Source organism: Vipera ursinii (assembly GCF_947247035.1).
Source record: "Vipera ursinii genome assembly, chromosome: 1".
In the NCBI taxonomy this organism is placed as follows: Eukaryota; Metazoa; Chordata; class Lepidosauria; order Squamata; family Viperidae; genus Vipera; species Vipera ursinii.
This window is the reverse complement of record NC_139512.1, coordinates 262,440,811-262,456,202: the sequence shown is the minus strand read 5'-3', so window position 1 is coordinate 262,456,202 and position 15,392 is coordinate 262,440,811. Positions and strand designations below refer to the sequence as shown.

Sequence of the window (15,392 nt, the reverse complement as noted above, 5' to 3'; positions counted from 1 at the left end):
CTTGTGGAAGTCTGGTTTAAACTCTGCTAGGGTGTAAAGGAATGCTTTAATTCTGATCTTGTCACTAGTGGTTTCCTTCACAGATGTTTCTGGTTTCTTTATAACAGTAAAACAGGAGTACACAAGTTTTTTGCAAGCACACTCAAATAGCAAGGAACAGCAAGAATCGTAGCAAGTCTTATGATACTTGGAACTAGACCCCATTATATTTTTGATTCCGGTTTCCAATCCTCAGTATGTTTTTCTCCATTTAAGATATCTTACTCACATGTCATTGTTATACTTTACTTAAACAAAAGGGTATATCTAAACTTAGTTATCATTCTGTTTCTATGGATCATAAGAGCTACTTTCACATTAATGTCACTACGTTTCTAATACAGACCAATCATTGGAGCACTATCTTAATTTAATATGAAAGACTTCCAGGCTATTTCTTTAAAGACTGAACTTTTCTTTCTAGAAAAGAAAGAACTTTGCATATATTGTTGTAATTTCATGGTAATACACAATTGGCCTGGTGTACTATGCAGTATGTAGATATGCAATGATTAAGGTGTGATTAGTAATGGGTGTTATATTCACATTTTTATTGGTTTGCTTTGGAAAGAAACTGATTAAAATCAACTAAAGTTTGCATTTTTAGTCCTGTATAAATTTTAACCAATTTAAAGCAAAAATGATCTTTTAGAAAATTAACCAAAAACTAACTAAACGTAACTCATGAGAAAAAAGAAAAATACTGTTTTTATTATTTTTTCATTTTGACAGAGAGGTTACAATGAAATACGTGAAGTTAAACAGTTCCATTTCACTGGATGGCCTGATCATGGAGTACCTTACAATGCAACAGGCCTTCTTTCATTTATACGCCGTGTAAAACAATCTAACCCCCCAAGTGCCGGGCCTATTGTTGTGCATTGCAGGTGTGTAGAAAAGAGGTAGATGCATTTTCTATCATTCTCAATGTGTGCATGATCTGTCAAGTTTTGTGACGTTTTGTGGTGTAATATGGGGTGGATTGATCAGATGGCTTGGGTTATTATTTCCAACTGATTCTTTTGACAGATAACTCGATGATCCAACTTCCAAGAATCTGTTATTCAGTTTGTGTTCTAAAGTTATCTGGCCTGTTTTAAATGCTACTAAGGCATAAGATTGATTTAGATCAGTGTCCCAACCTAGAAAGTCTCCATATATAGTAAATTACATTATTATGAACTTGAGATTGGCAATAATCATTTGTTTATATAAACCACATAAAATAGTCTATATATAAACAACAGTATCACTTCTTATAATAAGTAGTAAAGGTAAAGGTTCCCCTGCACATGCGTGCTAGTCATTTCCAACTCTAGGGGCCAGTGCTCATCTCCGTTTCAAAGCCGAAGAGCCAGCACTTGTCCGAGGATGTCTCCGTGGTCATGTGGCTGGCATGATTAGATGCCAAAGGCGCATGGAACACTGTTACCTTCCCACCGTAGTGGTCCCTATTTTTCTACTTGCATTTTTATGTGCTTTCGAACGGCTAGGTTGGCAGAAGCTGGGACAAGTAACAGGCGCTCACTCTGTTACGTGGCACTCAGGATTCGACCCGCCAAACTGCCGACCTTCTGATCTACAAGCTCAGTGTCCTAACCCACTGAGCCACCGCTTCCCTTGTATAATAAGTAGTAGAATAGTTCAAAAGAAGGAATATCTAACTTATTAGTGAATCTAAACTGGCAGCTAAATATGTAAAAGAAATTAAGCATATTCCCTCATCACTACTTTTTATCCTACACTGAAAGACCTACAACATGCTTCTGAGAAGTATTAACATATTCATCCTCAGGTGATAATAAACAGTAATATTTTTTATTATTTCCTCCACTTATTTTAACCTTATTGCAAGACCTTTGTAGTATCGCATGCCTTGATTTTTTAAGAACATAGAAATTAACAAACCATTTTTGCCAGTGTGATCTTATATACTAGGGTAACTTATTTAGTAGGTGTTTTTACTGTAATACATAATCTTCATATTTTGGTTAGCAAGCTAGTTAAGTATGAACCTGGATATAAGTGTTAAGTGTTAACCTGGCTTAAAACCATGTTCAAAGAATGTTCCTCATTAACCTAGAAGGAAATATCAAATGAGATACTACACACTTCCATTCTGGACATGTATATATTGACACTTTCTATAATGACATAGAGGTGGAAGGATGCTTATCAAAATTTAATGGGATAAGTAAAGAAAATTAAAAAAAATCTTAAAATTTTAAAGAAATTGGTTGGAAAAAACAGAATCAACATTAGTTAATCAAACTCTTATTTAGGAAAAAAACAAGTCAAATAGACACCTAGACTGAGAAGGAGGATTCAGATGAAAAAATAATGGTTCAGAATGGGGCAATAAGGACAATCTGGGGACTGTCTGCATTTTCTTGATTAACAAGGCAAAACCCTGTGTAAATTTATTTCCCAGAACATCATGTCTGAGAGTAGCTTGGCTATAACAAAAACATGAAGCCGTTATGAAATAATTCCCGGGACTGCTGAATATCAAATGCAAGTTTTGTTTATATCAACCTGTTTTCAGATTTCTTTTGCCTAGAAGAAGCAAAAGTGTTTTGAGTAGGAGATAACATTTCCATCTGTTTCTTGTTTCACTAATGGCCTGATCTAATATCAAATTGCTTACTTTTTACTGAATGAAAACCAACATTCACAGGATCTAGAAACTAAGTCCTATCAAGAGAGAATATCTGGAAACGTCGGGCTTTGAAGAGGAAAAACTAAGAGAACCATCCCAGATCCCTTCAAATACCTGAAAGGATGTCGCATAGAACATTAAATACTGTACTTATTTTTTGTTCTAAATAGGAAGTCATGGAATATAGTAACTGATGTTAGAAAAACATTCCTAATGGTCAGGACAGACCATTTCCCCAGAAGGATATTTTGCTTCCTTATACTGGCAATGCTGAAACAGGATATCTTAATTTGGATTAGGACATGGAACCAGGAATTTAGACAGTGAGCTAAATGGTACCTTTCAGCTGTATGATTTATGAATTTAGCTAAAGATATGCCATAATTTTACATGGGAGTGTCTGTTGGAAAACAAAAGTGTGATCAGATGCAATCTTTTTTGAAAGGCTAGAACTTTAAAGAGGGTTTTTTTAAAAAATAGAATTGGTCCCATAATGAAATGCATGCTATAAATAAATGAACAAACAAAGCAAAACAAAAATCAGCCTTTTTAATTACTACTCTCAGAATCAACTTAGTGACTATTTTATGAATAAGTTATCCTTGTTGAAAACTTACTGAAAAGATTTCCGCTCAAAATGTTTGTGACAGTTTAACAGAGAAACGAGAACAGTGCAGGAAAACTGTATAAGTAATAATATTAATATGTGTCACTTAAACAATTCTAAGATGAAGATTTTTTTTCTGCTTTGCAAGGTAATTACAAAGTATGTTCAGCAAGAACACTGAAAATGTCTATCCAATTATGTTTTTACTTTAATTTTAAAATATAAAATTAGATGTTAGATTTCTGATTTATTTGGGATGCTTGTCATTTATATATGAGTGTGTGTGTGTGTTTTCTGATTTATTCTAGTGCTGGAGCTGGGCGAACTGGATGCTATATTGTAATTGACATCATGTTAGATATGGCAGAAAGAGAAGGTGTTGTAGACATCTACAACTGTGTCAAAGCCTTACGTTCACGCCGCATCAATATGGTACAGACAGAGGTATTGTGCTGTTATGAATCAGTGGTCCAATTCTTATGTGCATTTTAGTCATTTGCCTTAAAACAATATTCTGGATCTGGCAACTTACTAAGCCGAATGTGCAACCGGTTCGAGACCAGCTAAATAAGGAATATGGAGAGAGAGAGCAAGACAGATCATTTTGTGGAGGTAGAAAAGGAGATAAAACCGACATTCGTTTATACCCTTTCCAACCGTCCCATCCTCTTCGTATATTCCAAAGTTTCTTTCCTTAAAACATTGTATCAAGAATCATCTATGTGTTGTATATGTGCCCAGAAACTGTGAGGAGAGAAATAGTTGTTGCATATCAAATTGTAGTTAACTTTTTACCAGTTTTTATGGTACTTTTCCTTCTCCATGTGTTTCTCAGTATTTTTAGGCAATAGGTTATACTGTATGTCTTAGGCCAGGGGTCGGCAACCTCGGCTCTTTTATGACTCGTGGACTTCAACTCCCAGAATTCCTGAGCCAGCTATGCTGGCTCAGGAATTCTGGGAGTTGAAGTCCACGAGTCATAAAAGAGCCGAGGTTGCCGACCCCTGTCTTAGGCTAACACTGCAAAACAGTAATTATTTTTAGATGCCATATAATGTGAGTAAGAGGTTATCTTGGCACCAGTCCGAATGATGTTGAAAATATTGCAAAAGCAAACTCAGCACTGAACTGAACTGAAAATTACATACAACACAAACAAAATAAACTGCTAGCACTACAAACACAACTTCATTTTACTTTTTTTTTCTTTTATTTGGAAAATCTCTTTCGCACTTTATCCTGATTTCCCAACAATGCATATGGTTTTTGTACAAAATAGTACCGCCAGTTAGAAAATATTTTTCAAAAATAAAAAAAAATGTGCAAAATAACGAGATGGGGAGGGTAGCTCCATTACAAGGCAAGATTAGCAATTGGAGCTCTACAGCATAGAACAAAGGAGCCTATAAAAAGGGAGATAAAATTGCACATGATATGGATAAAAGGTAAAGGTTCCCCCGCACATTTGTGCTAGCCGTTTCCGACTCTAGGGGCCGGTGCTCATCTCCGTTTCAAAGCCGAAGAGCCAGCGCTTGTCCGAGGACGTCTCCGTGGTCATGTGGCCAGCATGACTAGATGCCAAAGGCGCATGGAACGCTGTTACCTTCCCACCGTAGTGGTCCCTATTTTTCTACTTGCATTTTTACGTGCTTTCGAACTGCTAGGTTGGCAGAAGATGATATGGATAGGCAGTTGTTATTCTCTCACTGTTAAAACTCAAGGTCATCCATTGAAACTATACACAGAAAGATTCAGGACTAAGAGAAAGAAATAATTTTTCACACTAGATATCCATAAACTAAGAACTGTGGTTTATAACAGTGGTTGTGAAAATAGCAGCCAATTTGGATGGTACTCAAAGGCAACTGGGCAGATTCGTGGAAAATCAGGCTATCAATAGCCATTAATATTGATGCCTGATCATTACCATAGGTAGTACATCATAAATATTGGTTGCTAAGAAGCAACTTTGGAAGGATGTTCTAGCCCAGGGGTCTTCAAACGTGGCCCTTTTATGACTTGTGGACTTCAACTCCCAGAATTCCTCAGCCAGTGTGCACAAGTCATAAAAGAGCCAAGTTTGAAGACCCCTGTTCTAGCCCAAGATGTTCCTGTTGGCCACTTTATGTTCAGAATATTGGACTGGGCAGGTCTAGAACCTGATCCAGTGGGGCTTTTCTGATATTGTTAACCAAAATGTCTGGGATCCTATCCTATAGACCACTGATGGCGAACCTTTTAGAGACTGAGTGCCCAAACTGCAAACCAAAGCTGATGTATGTATCGTTGAGTGCCTGGTGGGCATGGCCCATTGGGTGGGCATGGCCCATTGGGTGGGCATGGCCCATTGGGTGGGCGTAGCTGTGGTGGTAACGGCAGACTGGGTAGGACTAAAAAGTTCAATCAATTCCAACTTTGTGAGATCTTTTTCTGCGAGAAGTTGAAATTGATTGATTGAGTGAACTTTTTTTTTTTGCACATGGCAGCGGAGGCCTAAAGCAAAAAGGTTTTATAAAACTCAGCTGAAGGCCTAGGACTGAGGCGAGGGCATGCGTGCCCACAGAGAGGGCTCTGCGTGCCACCTGTGGCACACGTGCCTTAGGTCCGCCACTACGGCTATAGACCTTAAAATTAAAATAGAAAAGGCACTGGAATTATTATACATTAACACCTAAACATATCAAGCTAATTGTATGATATAACTTAGGAGGGAAGCGCAAACATGAGGAATATATCACAATATTAGACATCTTTTAATCAGGACCTGTCAGGAATAGACTTTTTCAGCCCTTTGGTAAGCTTCTTGACCAATTCTTTCTTGTGCCTGCCCTGCGCTCTCATTTTTCTCCAGATTTTTTAGATGTGGGGAAAAGAACAGAATTTCTTTCTAGTCAATGGAATGTCAACAAAAAGGGACACTTTGCATGGCTTGCATCATGAGGACTTGCCTGGAAGCAACTTCAGCATTTGTTGCGTGTGCAAATTCTAGAAAAAAAAACCTTAATTGGGGAATTTTGTTTCTGAATTTTTCTATTTCTAACACTCTCTGCCATCTCGGATCATGACATGACATTTTCATTTATAAAATAAAATAAAAAATATATACAGGTAATCCTCGACTTACAATCACAATGGAGGTCCAAAATTTCTGCTGCAAAGCAAGACAGTTGCTAAGTGAGTTGTGCCCCATTTTGTTACCTTTTGCCACAGTTGTTAAGTGAATCACTGCAGTTGTTTAGTAAATTAAATTATGTGGGGGGGTTTTTAAGTGAAACCGGCTTTCCCCCATTGACTTCACTTGTCGGAAGCTGGCTGGGAAGGTTATAAATGGTAATTGTGTAATCACAGGACAATGCAACAGTCATAAATACATGCCAGTTGCCAAGCATTTGAATGCTGCAAAGGTCTAAGTGTAAAAAAACGGCCATAAGTTACATTTTTCACTGCCGTTGTAACTTCGAACAGTCACTAAACAAATGGTTGTAAGTGAGGACTACCTGTACTTTCAAGCATACAACTTTATACAAATATAGCATACCACCAAAAGTGTTGGCAATATGCTGTATTTTTCATAAATGCGAGCAAAAACCTAATCATTCCCCAACATTATTTCTTTACCTTTGCCATTAAGTATTGTTGGGATTAAAATTTGCCACTCTTTAAAATGTATATTGATGGAAAAATATACAGTACTGTATCTCAGCTTGTGTAAGTGAGATGAACATTGTCTTTTTAAGCTTTCTTGAATAAGTGTGTTAATGGGAAAGTATCCAAAGGGGAGATTTTATTCCTTTAAAAACCATTTAAAACTAGTTCCTTTAAAAACTATTCTCCAAAGCACCCAAAGGCAGGACAAGAAGCAACGGATGGAAACTAGTCAAGGAGAGAAGCAACCTAGAACTAAGGAGAAACCTCCTGACAGTTAGAACAATTAACCAGCAGGAACAACCTGCCTCCAGAAGCTGCGAATGCTCCAACACTGGAAGTTTTTAAGAAGAGACTGGACAGCCATTTGTCCGAAATGGTATAGGGTTTCCTGCCTGAGCAGGGGGTTGGACTAGATGACCTCCAAGGTCCCTTCCAACTTTATTTATTTTATTATTATTATTATTATTATTATTATTATTATTATTATTATTATTATTATTATTATTATTATTATTATTATTACCATTGCAGGACTCAGTAATTAAAATCCTGTGAAAAGTTAAAAAAAAGACACATCCTAACCAATAAAATTAGCTCAACAGAGTTAGCTGGAGAAGTGGTGAAAGACTTTCTTTTATTAGAATTGCTGCTTTCAATTGCTGCTACACACCAACCAGGTGCTGAGGATTCTGTAATTTGTATTCCTATGCCGAGGAAGAGGTTGGATCTGTCCTACTGTAGGATTCCCAAACTACTTCTGTTCCTTCTCTGGCAGGAACAGTATATCTTTATTCATGATGCCATCTTGGAAGCCTGCTTATGTGGAGAAACTGCCATTCCAGTTTGTGAATTTAAAGCTGCATATTTTGACATGATTCGAATAGATTCTCAGACAAACTCTTCACATCTTAAAGATGAATTCCAGGTACATTCATTGGTTGATGTCATTTTAGAAATACAGTTTCTTTGCTTCCTAAAATACAGAATGTGTTGTACCTCCTGTGTCAGATTCCTAATGTATTTGTCCTTTTCTTTCATTGTGTTATTTCATGTTTGGATATGGGGAATATCACTGTGTGATTGTATTCATTGTAGGCTGCCAGTTCATTTGTATGTGGATGATTTTTGGCCTACCAGGAGCATTTTTTTTATTTTAGATAAGCGTAAAGTACAGGGTATGAATTTTACAGGATGATTTCCAATTCCATATATGCAGATTCTCCCTCCATACTCCTGAATAAACAGAAATAAATGTGCTTTTACTTTCTTTGTGGCTTTCAGTGTTGTCACCTTGCCTGTATCCTTTATGCCCAAATCTCTTTGAGTTAGGTACACAATGTCAATAAATATAATAATAAATATTTCTTTTGCCTTGTAGACCCTGAATTCTGTGACTCCTCGGCTACAAGCCGAAGACTGCAGCATCGCATGCTTGCCAAGAAATCATGACAAAAACCGCTTTATGGATATGCTGCCACCTGACAGATGTCTGCCTTTCTTAATTACTATTGACGGTGAGAGCAGCAATTACATCAATGCTGCCCTTATGGATGTAAGTGACTATTTTACTTGACTAGATGCGAAATATGCAATAGAATTGTTGGTACTTGAAAAAAAAATAATTCACACTTATTCTGATGTGCTGCATTTTTTTTAATCAAGAACCTAAAAATACTGGTTTTTCTGACTTTATGAATATTATAAATTTCCTGTAGTTTTTTAGAGTTGGAAATTGCTGAAGGGAAACATTAGAAGACCCTAAAATATATTTATAAATATATATTTTAATGCAGCCAGTAAGTACCTTTGTATTTTGAGGAAACAACCACTTGCCACCTTCCAAAGTACTCATGGTTATATACACCTAAAACCCAAAAGGGTTATTTACCACATTATAATTCATTAATATTTATACAGTTATTACTAAAATTTAAAACAACAAAAATAACAAGGCATCCCAAATGATCCTAGCCTTGAAAGGCCCTTCTGAACAATTGTCCTTTCCCTTCAGAAGAAGTTAGAAAATTCCAAAAAAAAAACAGAAAGAAGAGATCTTTCATCTTGCCGCTTGCAACCCCTTCTGAGCTTTTCAAAAAAAAAATCAGAAGCAAGAAAAAGTGGAAGCTCATATTTCTTTAACTTTTCTGGGCAGTACAGCATGGAAAACTGGGCCCATAGTGGCTTCTAGAGAGAAAGCCTAAGTTAGGCATGTCTCATTCTTTTGTACCATTTCCCTCTGGGCAATGTAGCATCAAGCAATTTATCCTAGGAAGAACATCCTATTATCTTTTAACATTTCCTTCCAAGAGGTATGATAGGAGAAATTGGGTCAAATAATTTAATCCTTTACACCAACCAGTAGATAGGCAAAAGTATCAGGCAGCATTTCTCTCTAAGAAGCTACTGTATTGTGATTTTTTAAAAACTTTCTTTTACTCCTCTTACTTCCTTCTCCTAAATAATTAAGTCTAATTCTGCTTCTGCATACAAAGATAGGATGCAGGAGGTAATAGGAGTACATGTCACGTTCATTGTTTCTCATATACACCAACCATCCCCATAATGCGGTGCTCAGTTAGCTCAAAGGGACAGGGGTGTCAAACTCAATTTCATTGAGGACTGCATCAGCATTGCGGTTGCCCTCAGGGGGCCGGGTGGGTATGGCCAGGGTGGGCGTGGCCTACTGGGTGGGCGTGGCTAGAGTGCGTATGGCCTACTGGGTGGGCATGGCCAGCTCTACATCATTCGCATCAAGGGTGCCTATGGGGGCCTGGGCAGGAGTGGGACAGATCTAAGGGTCTCTGGGCCAGGGCCAAGGCAATGGGGGCCGTTCCCTCACTGTTTTCAGGATGGCTTCGCAGGCCGCATGAAACCACTTTGCGGGCCGGATCCGGCCCCCGGGCCTTGTGTTTGACATGTCTGGACTAACCCATTAATCCATCTCTTGACACCCAGCATAATTCTTAAAAAAACAAACTGGTAGCTGTTCATGGCCAAGGTTTGCTGCCTTAAGATCTATCATGAGGATAAGTAAATCTATCATGCTTTTTTTCTTCCAATACAAGTAAACTAGAGTGAAAACAAAACCTTTAGAAAGTTCCTCAGCTCTGGCCATGATTTAACTTTTTTTTATTTCCTGAATCCATCCTATCCTCCTCAGAATGAAAGGAATGGATATTTTGTCATTTGTTTTGTTATTATTCTGGAGAATGATGTAGTGGTTGTGTAAGATTTATATATTTATTTGATGAGGGAGAAATTTCTGCCTGCATTTCTATTTTATTTGTATTTATCTATTTTTAAATACAGAGCTACAGACAACCTGCTGCATTCATTGTCACGCAGCATCCTCTGCCGAACACTGTGAAAGATTTCTGGAGATTAGTCTACGATTATGGCTGTACCTCTCTCGTGATGTTAAATGAAGTTGATTTAGCACAAGTAAGATCTTGATGCTGACAGAGTTTGTGCAATTCTCCTCAAAAGGATCATTCTTTTCTTTCAGTAGAATATTTTGCTCGTGTTTGGTTTGAAATGGCATTATGTTCTGTATACAGTACCTTGCATAGAGATCTGAGCTACAGTTGGTTTCCACATAGATATAGATATATTGTACATATAGACACACACATACATAACATATATAGACTCATGTGCCTTCCTTATATAGATTTAGATAAATATTTATTTTTCTTCCTAGCATTTTGCTTCAGGTGCAGAGTCTGCTTTTGTTTTTATCAATTCCACTGGTTGTGACAGGAATTGACCAACAAACTTGTCACCTGAGCCTGGCATTATGGGCTGAGGTAGAGTCATTCTCCCTCGGTCAGCTTTAGGCAAAAATCGAACTCACAATCTTTTAATTTCTAGTCTGGTGCCTTAACCACTGGACAAAAGTGTCTCTCACATTTTGATATCTATAGATGTAGATATATAGATAAATATGAAAGGAACATTTCTGAAGCATTTCTGAAAATGCTTGGATACCTACAGCAATTTGGAAGTAACAACTTTTACATATATGGACATACTTTTAGATCCTAAATCCAGTAACATGCTTTTAAAATATAATCATAATGTAACTAACTAGCCAGTAGGAATGTATATTAAGTTCAACTTCAGACGGAGTCAGGAGAGCATCAAATCTAGACCATGATCTGTACATGAGCCTTTCTGAAGTTTTCAGTATTATTTCAAATTAATAAGCAAATGTAAAGCATGTCCACAGATATTGATATATATTCTCCATGAGCTTGTGAGGTAAGAAACACTACTATATTTAGGAGTGGTGAAGAAGAAGGGTACACTAAAATTTAGATTTAACAGCCCATGAGGGGGAAGGGCGTCCATTATTCTTGAGTCACAAATTATTTCATTTGCAACTGTTTGTGTTATTTGTATAATGCAAATATACTAGGCAAATGACATTAATTAATGGACTAATTTGCCATAATGTAAAGTTAACTGCTTCATTAAAACTACTTTGGATATAACAAACTAATCTGCTATTTCAGGGAGATGTCTCAACAGAAATCTGATCCCCACTATCCACAATCTGCTAAACGGACATTTGTTAAATTAAGGTTTTACTTTGCTAATGTTTACTCACATTAAATGATTTTGCTAAGACTTCAGTCATAAATTTTCATGAGGCAATGCTGAACAATGTATCAAACCTTTGTTCTGCCATTTGATAATTCAATATTATTTATTGATACTTTTTCCTGGGAACAAGTTTGATTTTCTGGTAAAGATTTTGGTACCTTGGTATAGTAGTTGGTGCTGTGTCAGAAAGCACTGGTCATTCAATTGTTTTGTCTCAAGTATAGGGGGTTTTTTTGTTTGTTTTTTTTGTTCCACCACATCCATCATCTATCCTGTTTACTGGATTTTCTGTCTTTAGCCTCAGTTGAGCATAGGACCCGTGGTGGTGCAGTGGTTAGAATGTAGTACTGCAGGCTGATTTTGCTGACTCGATTCAATTCTCACTGGCTCAAGGTTTGACTCAGCCTTCCATCCTTCTGAGGTTGGTAAAATGAGGACCCAGATTGTTGGGGGCAATATGCTGACTCTGTAAACCCCTTGGAGAGGGCTGTAAAGCAGAGGTCCCCAACCTTTTGAGCACCAGGGACCAGTTCCGTGGAGAGAGGTTTTTCTGCGGACCAGAGGGTGCGTGGTTTTGTATGCTAAACTCTTTAAAATTTATCCACATTCTACACCTTGCAGTTATTCTTGTGATATTTATAGATTTCTTGCCTAGGGATATGTAAATAGTATTAGTATTGAGCATTTAAAATAAATAAATGGATGTAGAGAGGAAAGGAAAGAAGGAAGTAGAGAGAAAAGTATATCACCATGTCCACATCTCAGTACTCCCTTATACAAAAAGCTTTACTATTATTTTTTCAATGTTTCAGGTTTCTAAACTAGGGCCATCTCCATTGTGTATCGTTTTCAAAACAGTGCCCCACCCCCAAAAGCTTTAGGACAGGCATGTCAAACTGCTGGCATACGGGCCGGATGCGTCACACTGAAACCATGCCCACCCCATTGCTGGCAATGGGAAAAAAGTCATGGTACGTCATGCAACATCACGTGATGTTGTGAGTTTGACATGCCTGCTTTAGGTGATACCTAAAATGTTTCTTATTTTGGAAGATTCAGATACTGTTCTTGCACAAATATCCATTCGTGAATTAATCTGAAATACAGCAAGGTAACAAATGACACCGTGGCTCAGTGGGTTAGGACGCTGAGCTTGTCGACCAGATGGTCGGCAGTTTGGCGGGTCAAATCCCGAGTGCCGCGTAACAGAGTGAGCACCTGTTACTCGTCCCAGCTTCTGCCAACCTAGCAGTTCAAAAGCACGTAAAAAGGCAAGTAGAAAAATAGGGACCACTACGGTGGGAAGGTAACAGCATTCCGTGCGCCTTTGGCGTCTAGTCATGCCGGCCACATGACCATGGAGACGTCCTTGGACAAGGGCTGGCTCTTCGGCTTTGAAACGGAGATGAGCACCGGCCCCTAGAGTCGGAAACGACTAGCACACATGTGCGGGGGAACCTTTACCTTTACCTTTAACAAATAAAAAGCAAAAAGCTATGATTTTTGAATCTTAGCCAACTGAACTAAGATTTGCTATTTGGGTCTCCAATTCAACTGGAAAATCTCCATATTAGTACAATGTAAATTGGGCTGCTTGTCAAGCTATCAGATTGGACCAGGTATATTATTATCAAGGCACACCCCTGCTGACTAATAGATATTCTATACTGTAAAATAAAACATTTAATGTAAAAGAGACTGCTAAGAAGATGAGGTTTCATATAATGAATCTGTTGTCCTCCTTCCAGATGTGAGCCAGTTTAATTAAGCATGAGAACTGTGAGTTCCATCAGCAGTTGCAATTAATAGAAGAGTTGGGTAATTAAAACTGCTTTACCATGCAAAAGTGGAACAATGTGATTCCTCCTTCCCCCCCCCCATCTTCTGTTGCTGTATTTGCATAAGGATTAAGCTATCATGATTCTGGTATCTTAATTAAAAGACGCTGTAATTTATGGTGATTTAGCACAATGTCTAAAGCTGCTTAAGTTTATACATACATTTACTTAATGTCACACAGGGTTGCCCGCAATATTGGCCAGAAGAAGGAATGCTGAGATATGGTCCTATACAGGTTGAGTGCATGTCCTGCTCCATGGAGTGTGACGTAATCAATAGAATTTTCAGGATATGCAATTTAACAAGGGTAAGGCACGTTTACTGAGCTATTGTAATAGACTTCCATATTCAGCAAAACATTTTTACAAAAATTAAAGGGCTTACTGTGTGGTAGGGTCTCTCAACTTTGGTAACTTTAAAACATATGGCCCTCAACTCCTACAATTCAAGTTCTTTCAGCTACATTATCCTTGCTGGACCTGTTAGCCATTTCAAGAAAATTATCTTTTCCCTGGCTTGTTCCATAATCACAAAGGCTCTGGAACTTATTCATTTTGAGTTCAGGAGGCATTGTAAGCAGCACAGTCTCCTTAATTCAAGTGGGTATTTTCCTTAGACTCAAGGTCTAATATGACCCTTAAAAAAGTCATGGCTCCAACAGTATGATACCATGTCAGATCCAAATACCACACACCTGGAACTGAAAATAAATACTGTATTTTATTTAATTCTAGCAGCTGTCCCTTTCTCTGGAAATCCCCTCATCTGTTCCCAGAAACTTTCTCACGCTTTCCTCAGAAGGTACAGGAGTTTGCAGTAAAAATCCTGTAATAATTAGAATTGCAGAGGATCAGATTACTTTTGCATTAAAAAGCTACAACATTTTACTATGTGCCAGCCTAATCTCTCACGGGGTTTTTGAAAAGATGTAAAACTTTGAATACCTTGCTTTGCATCTAAAGCAGCACCTAAAATTAATTTGTGGCATTGGTAATTGAGCTACATTTTCTCTAATAAAAATGGGTATTCCCACCACCACCACCACCACAATAAAGCCCTTTGGACCAGACTGTTTATAGAAATTTGACTAAATAATTGCAAATTTTTATCCTGGGTTTATTATGTGAGATGGCTGGCTATACAAATGTGATAAATAAACAATATTTTGAAGAATATTTTTTTCCCTGTGGCACTAGTGCAAGCTGAGTTATAAGTTAACCTACATTGCAAACCAACTCTTCTCCATCTTCATACTTTTGTAACTGTGCAGAGTAAAAAATTGTCACCATGCTTTCTGCTATCCTGCCTGATGAACTGGAAAACTAGTCTGCCATTAACTTTTAATTGGCCTTAATATAGCATTCATTCTTTTGTAACTTCATGGTATTGTCTGCAGTAGGTATGAAATTGTGTTGTTGTTTTTTTCATTAGCCTCAAGAAGGTTACCTGATGGTTCAGCAATTCCAGTACCTGAGTTGGGCACCTCATAGGGATGTGCCAGGTTCCAAGAGGTCATTCTTAAACTTAATTCTTCAAGTGGAAAAGTGGCAAGAAGAATGTGAAGAAGGGGAAGGGAGAACCATAATTCATTGTCTGTAAGTGTAATTTAATATTTTAATCCTATTTATTATCCTCATACTGTTGAATGGAATTTCATGTAGGTGAATGTTCTAGGTATGTCTCATTAACAGAACAATAGTGTGTACTCCTATTTCTCTAGTTAAAGAGGAATATTTCTACTTCCCAAGAACAGTGTGTGCCTTTCTCATTTTATGGTAGCATATCTTATTTGATGATATTGGACACTTGAGCAGGGTTATCTAGATTAATAAACGTAATGGGAAAATGAGGTATATTTCAGGCCACATTGTATACCTGCCACCTCAAGCATTTAGAACTACTTTCCAAACAAAATCTTTCCTAAAACCATTGGACATTGACCAAATTTACGTTCCTCTCTCTAATAGTGCCCCATGCCAGACAATTTTGTTAGGG

The 15,392-nt window shown here is 37.6% G+C and overlaps 1 protein-coding gene across 2 annotated transcripts in view; it reads left to right on the top strand.

Annotated features, from left to right (window-relative positions):
- Positions 1–15,392, top strand: part of PTPRK (protein tyrosine phosphatase receptor type K) — a 414,542-nt gene that overhangs the window by 393,745 nt on the left and 5,405 nt on the right. The window contains exons 22-28 of one of the 2 annotated variants that reach the window (XM_083379926.1): positions 772–926; positions 3,614–3,749; positions 7,729–7,878; positions 8,332–8,505; positions 10,263–10,394; positions 13,579–13,704; positions 14,829–14,992. In XM_083379926.1, coding sequence (XP_083236052.1) covers positions 772–926; positions 3,614–3,749; positions 7,729–7,878; positions 8,332–8,505; positions 10,263–10,394; positions 13,579–13,704; positions 14,829–14,992 — 1,037 coding nt within the window. Of the gene's footprint in view, positions 1–771; positions 942–3,613; positions 3,750–7,728; positions 7,879–8,331; positions 8,506–10,262; positions 10,395–13,578; positions 13,705–14,828; positions 14,993–15,392 lie in introns of both variants that reach the window. The other variant, XM_083379925.1, reaches the window with a different exon arrangement.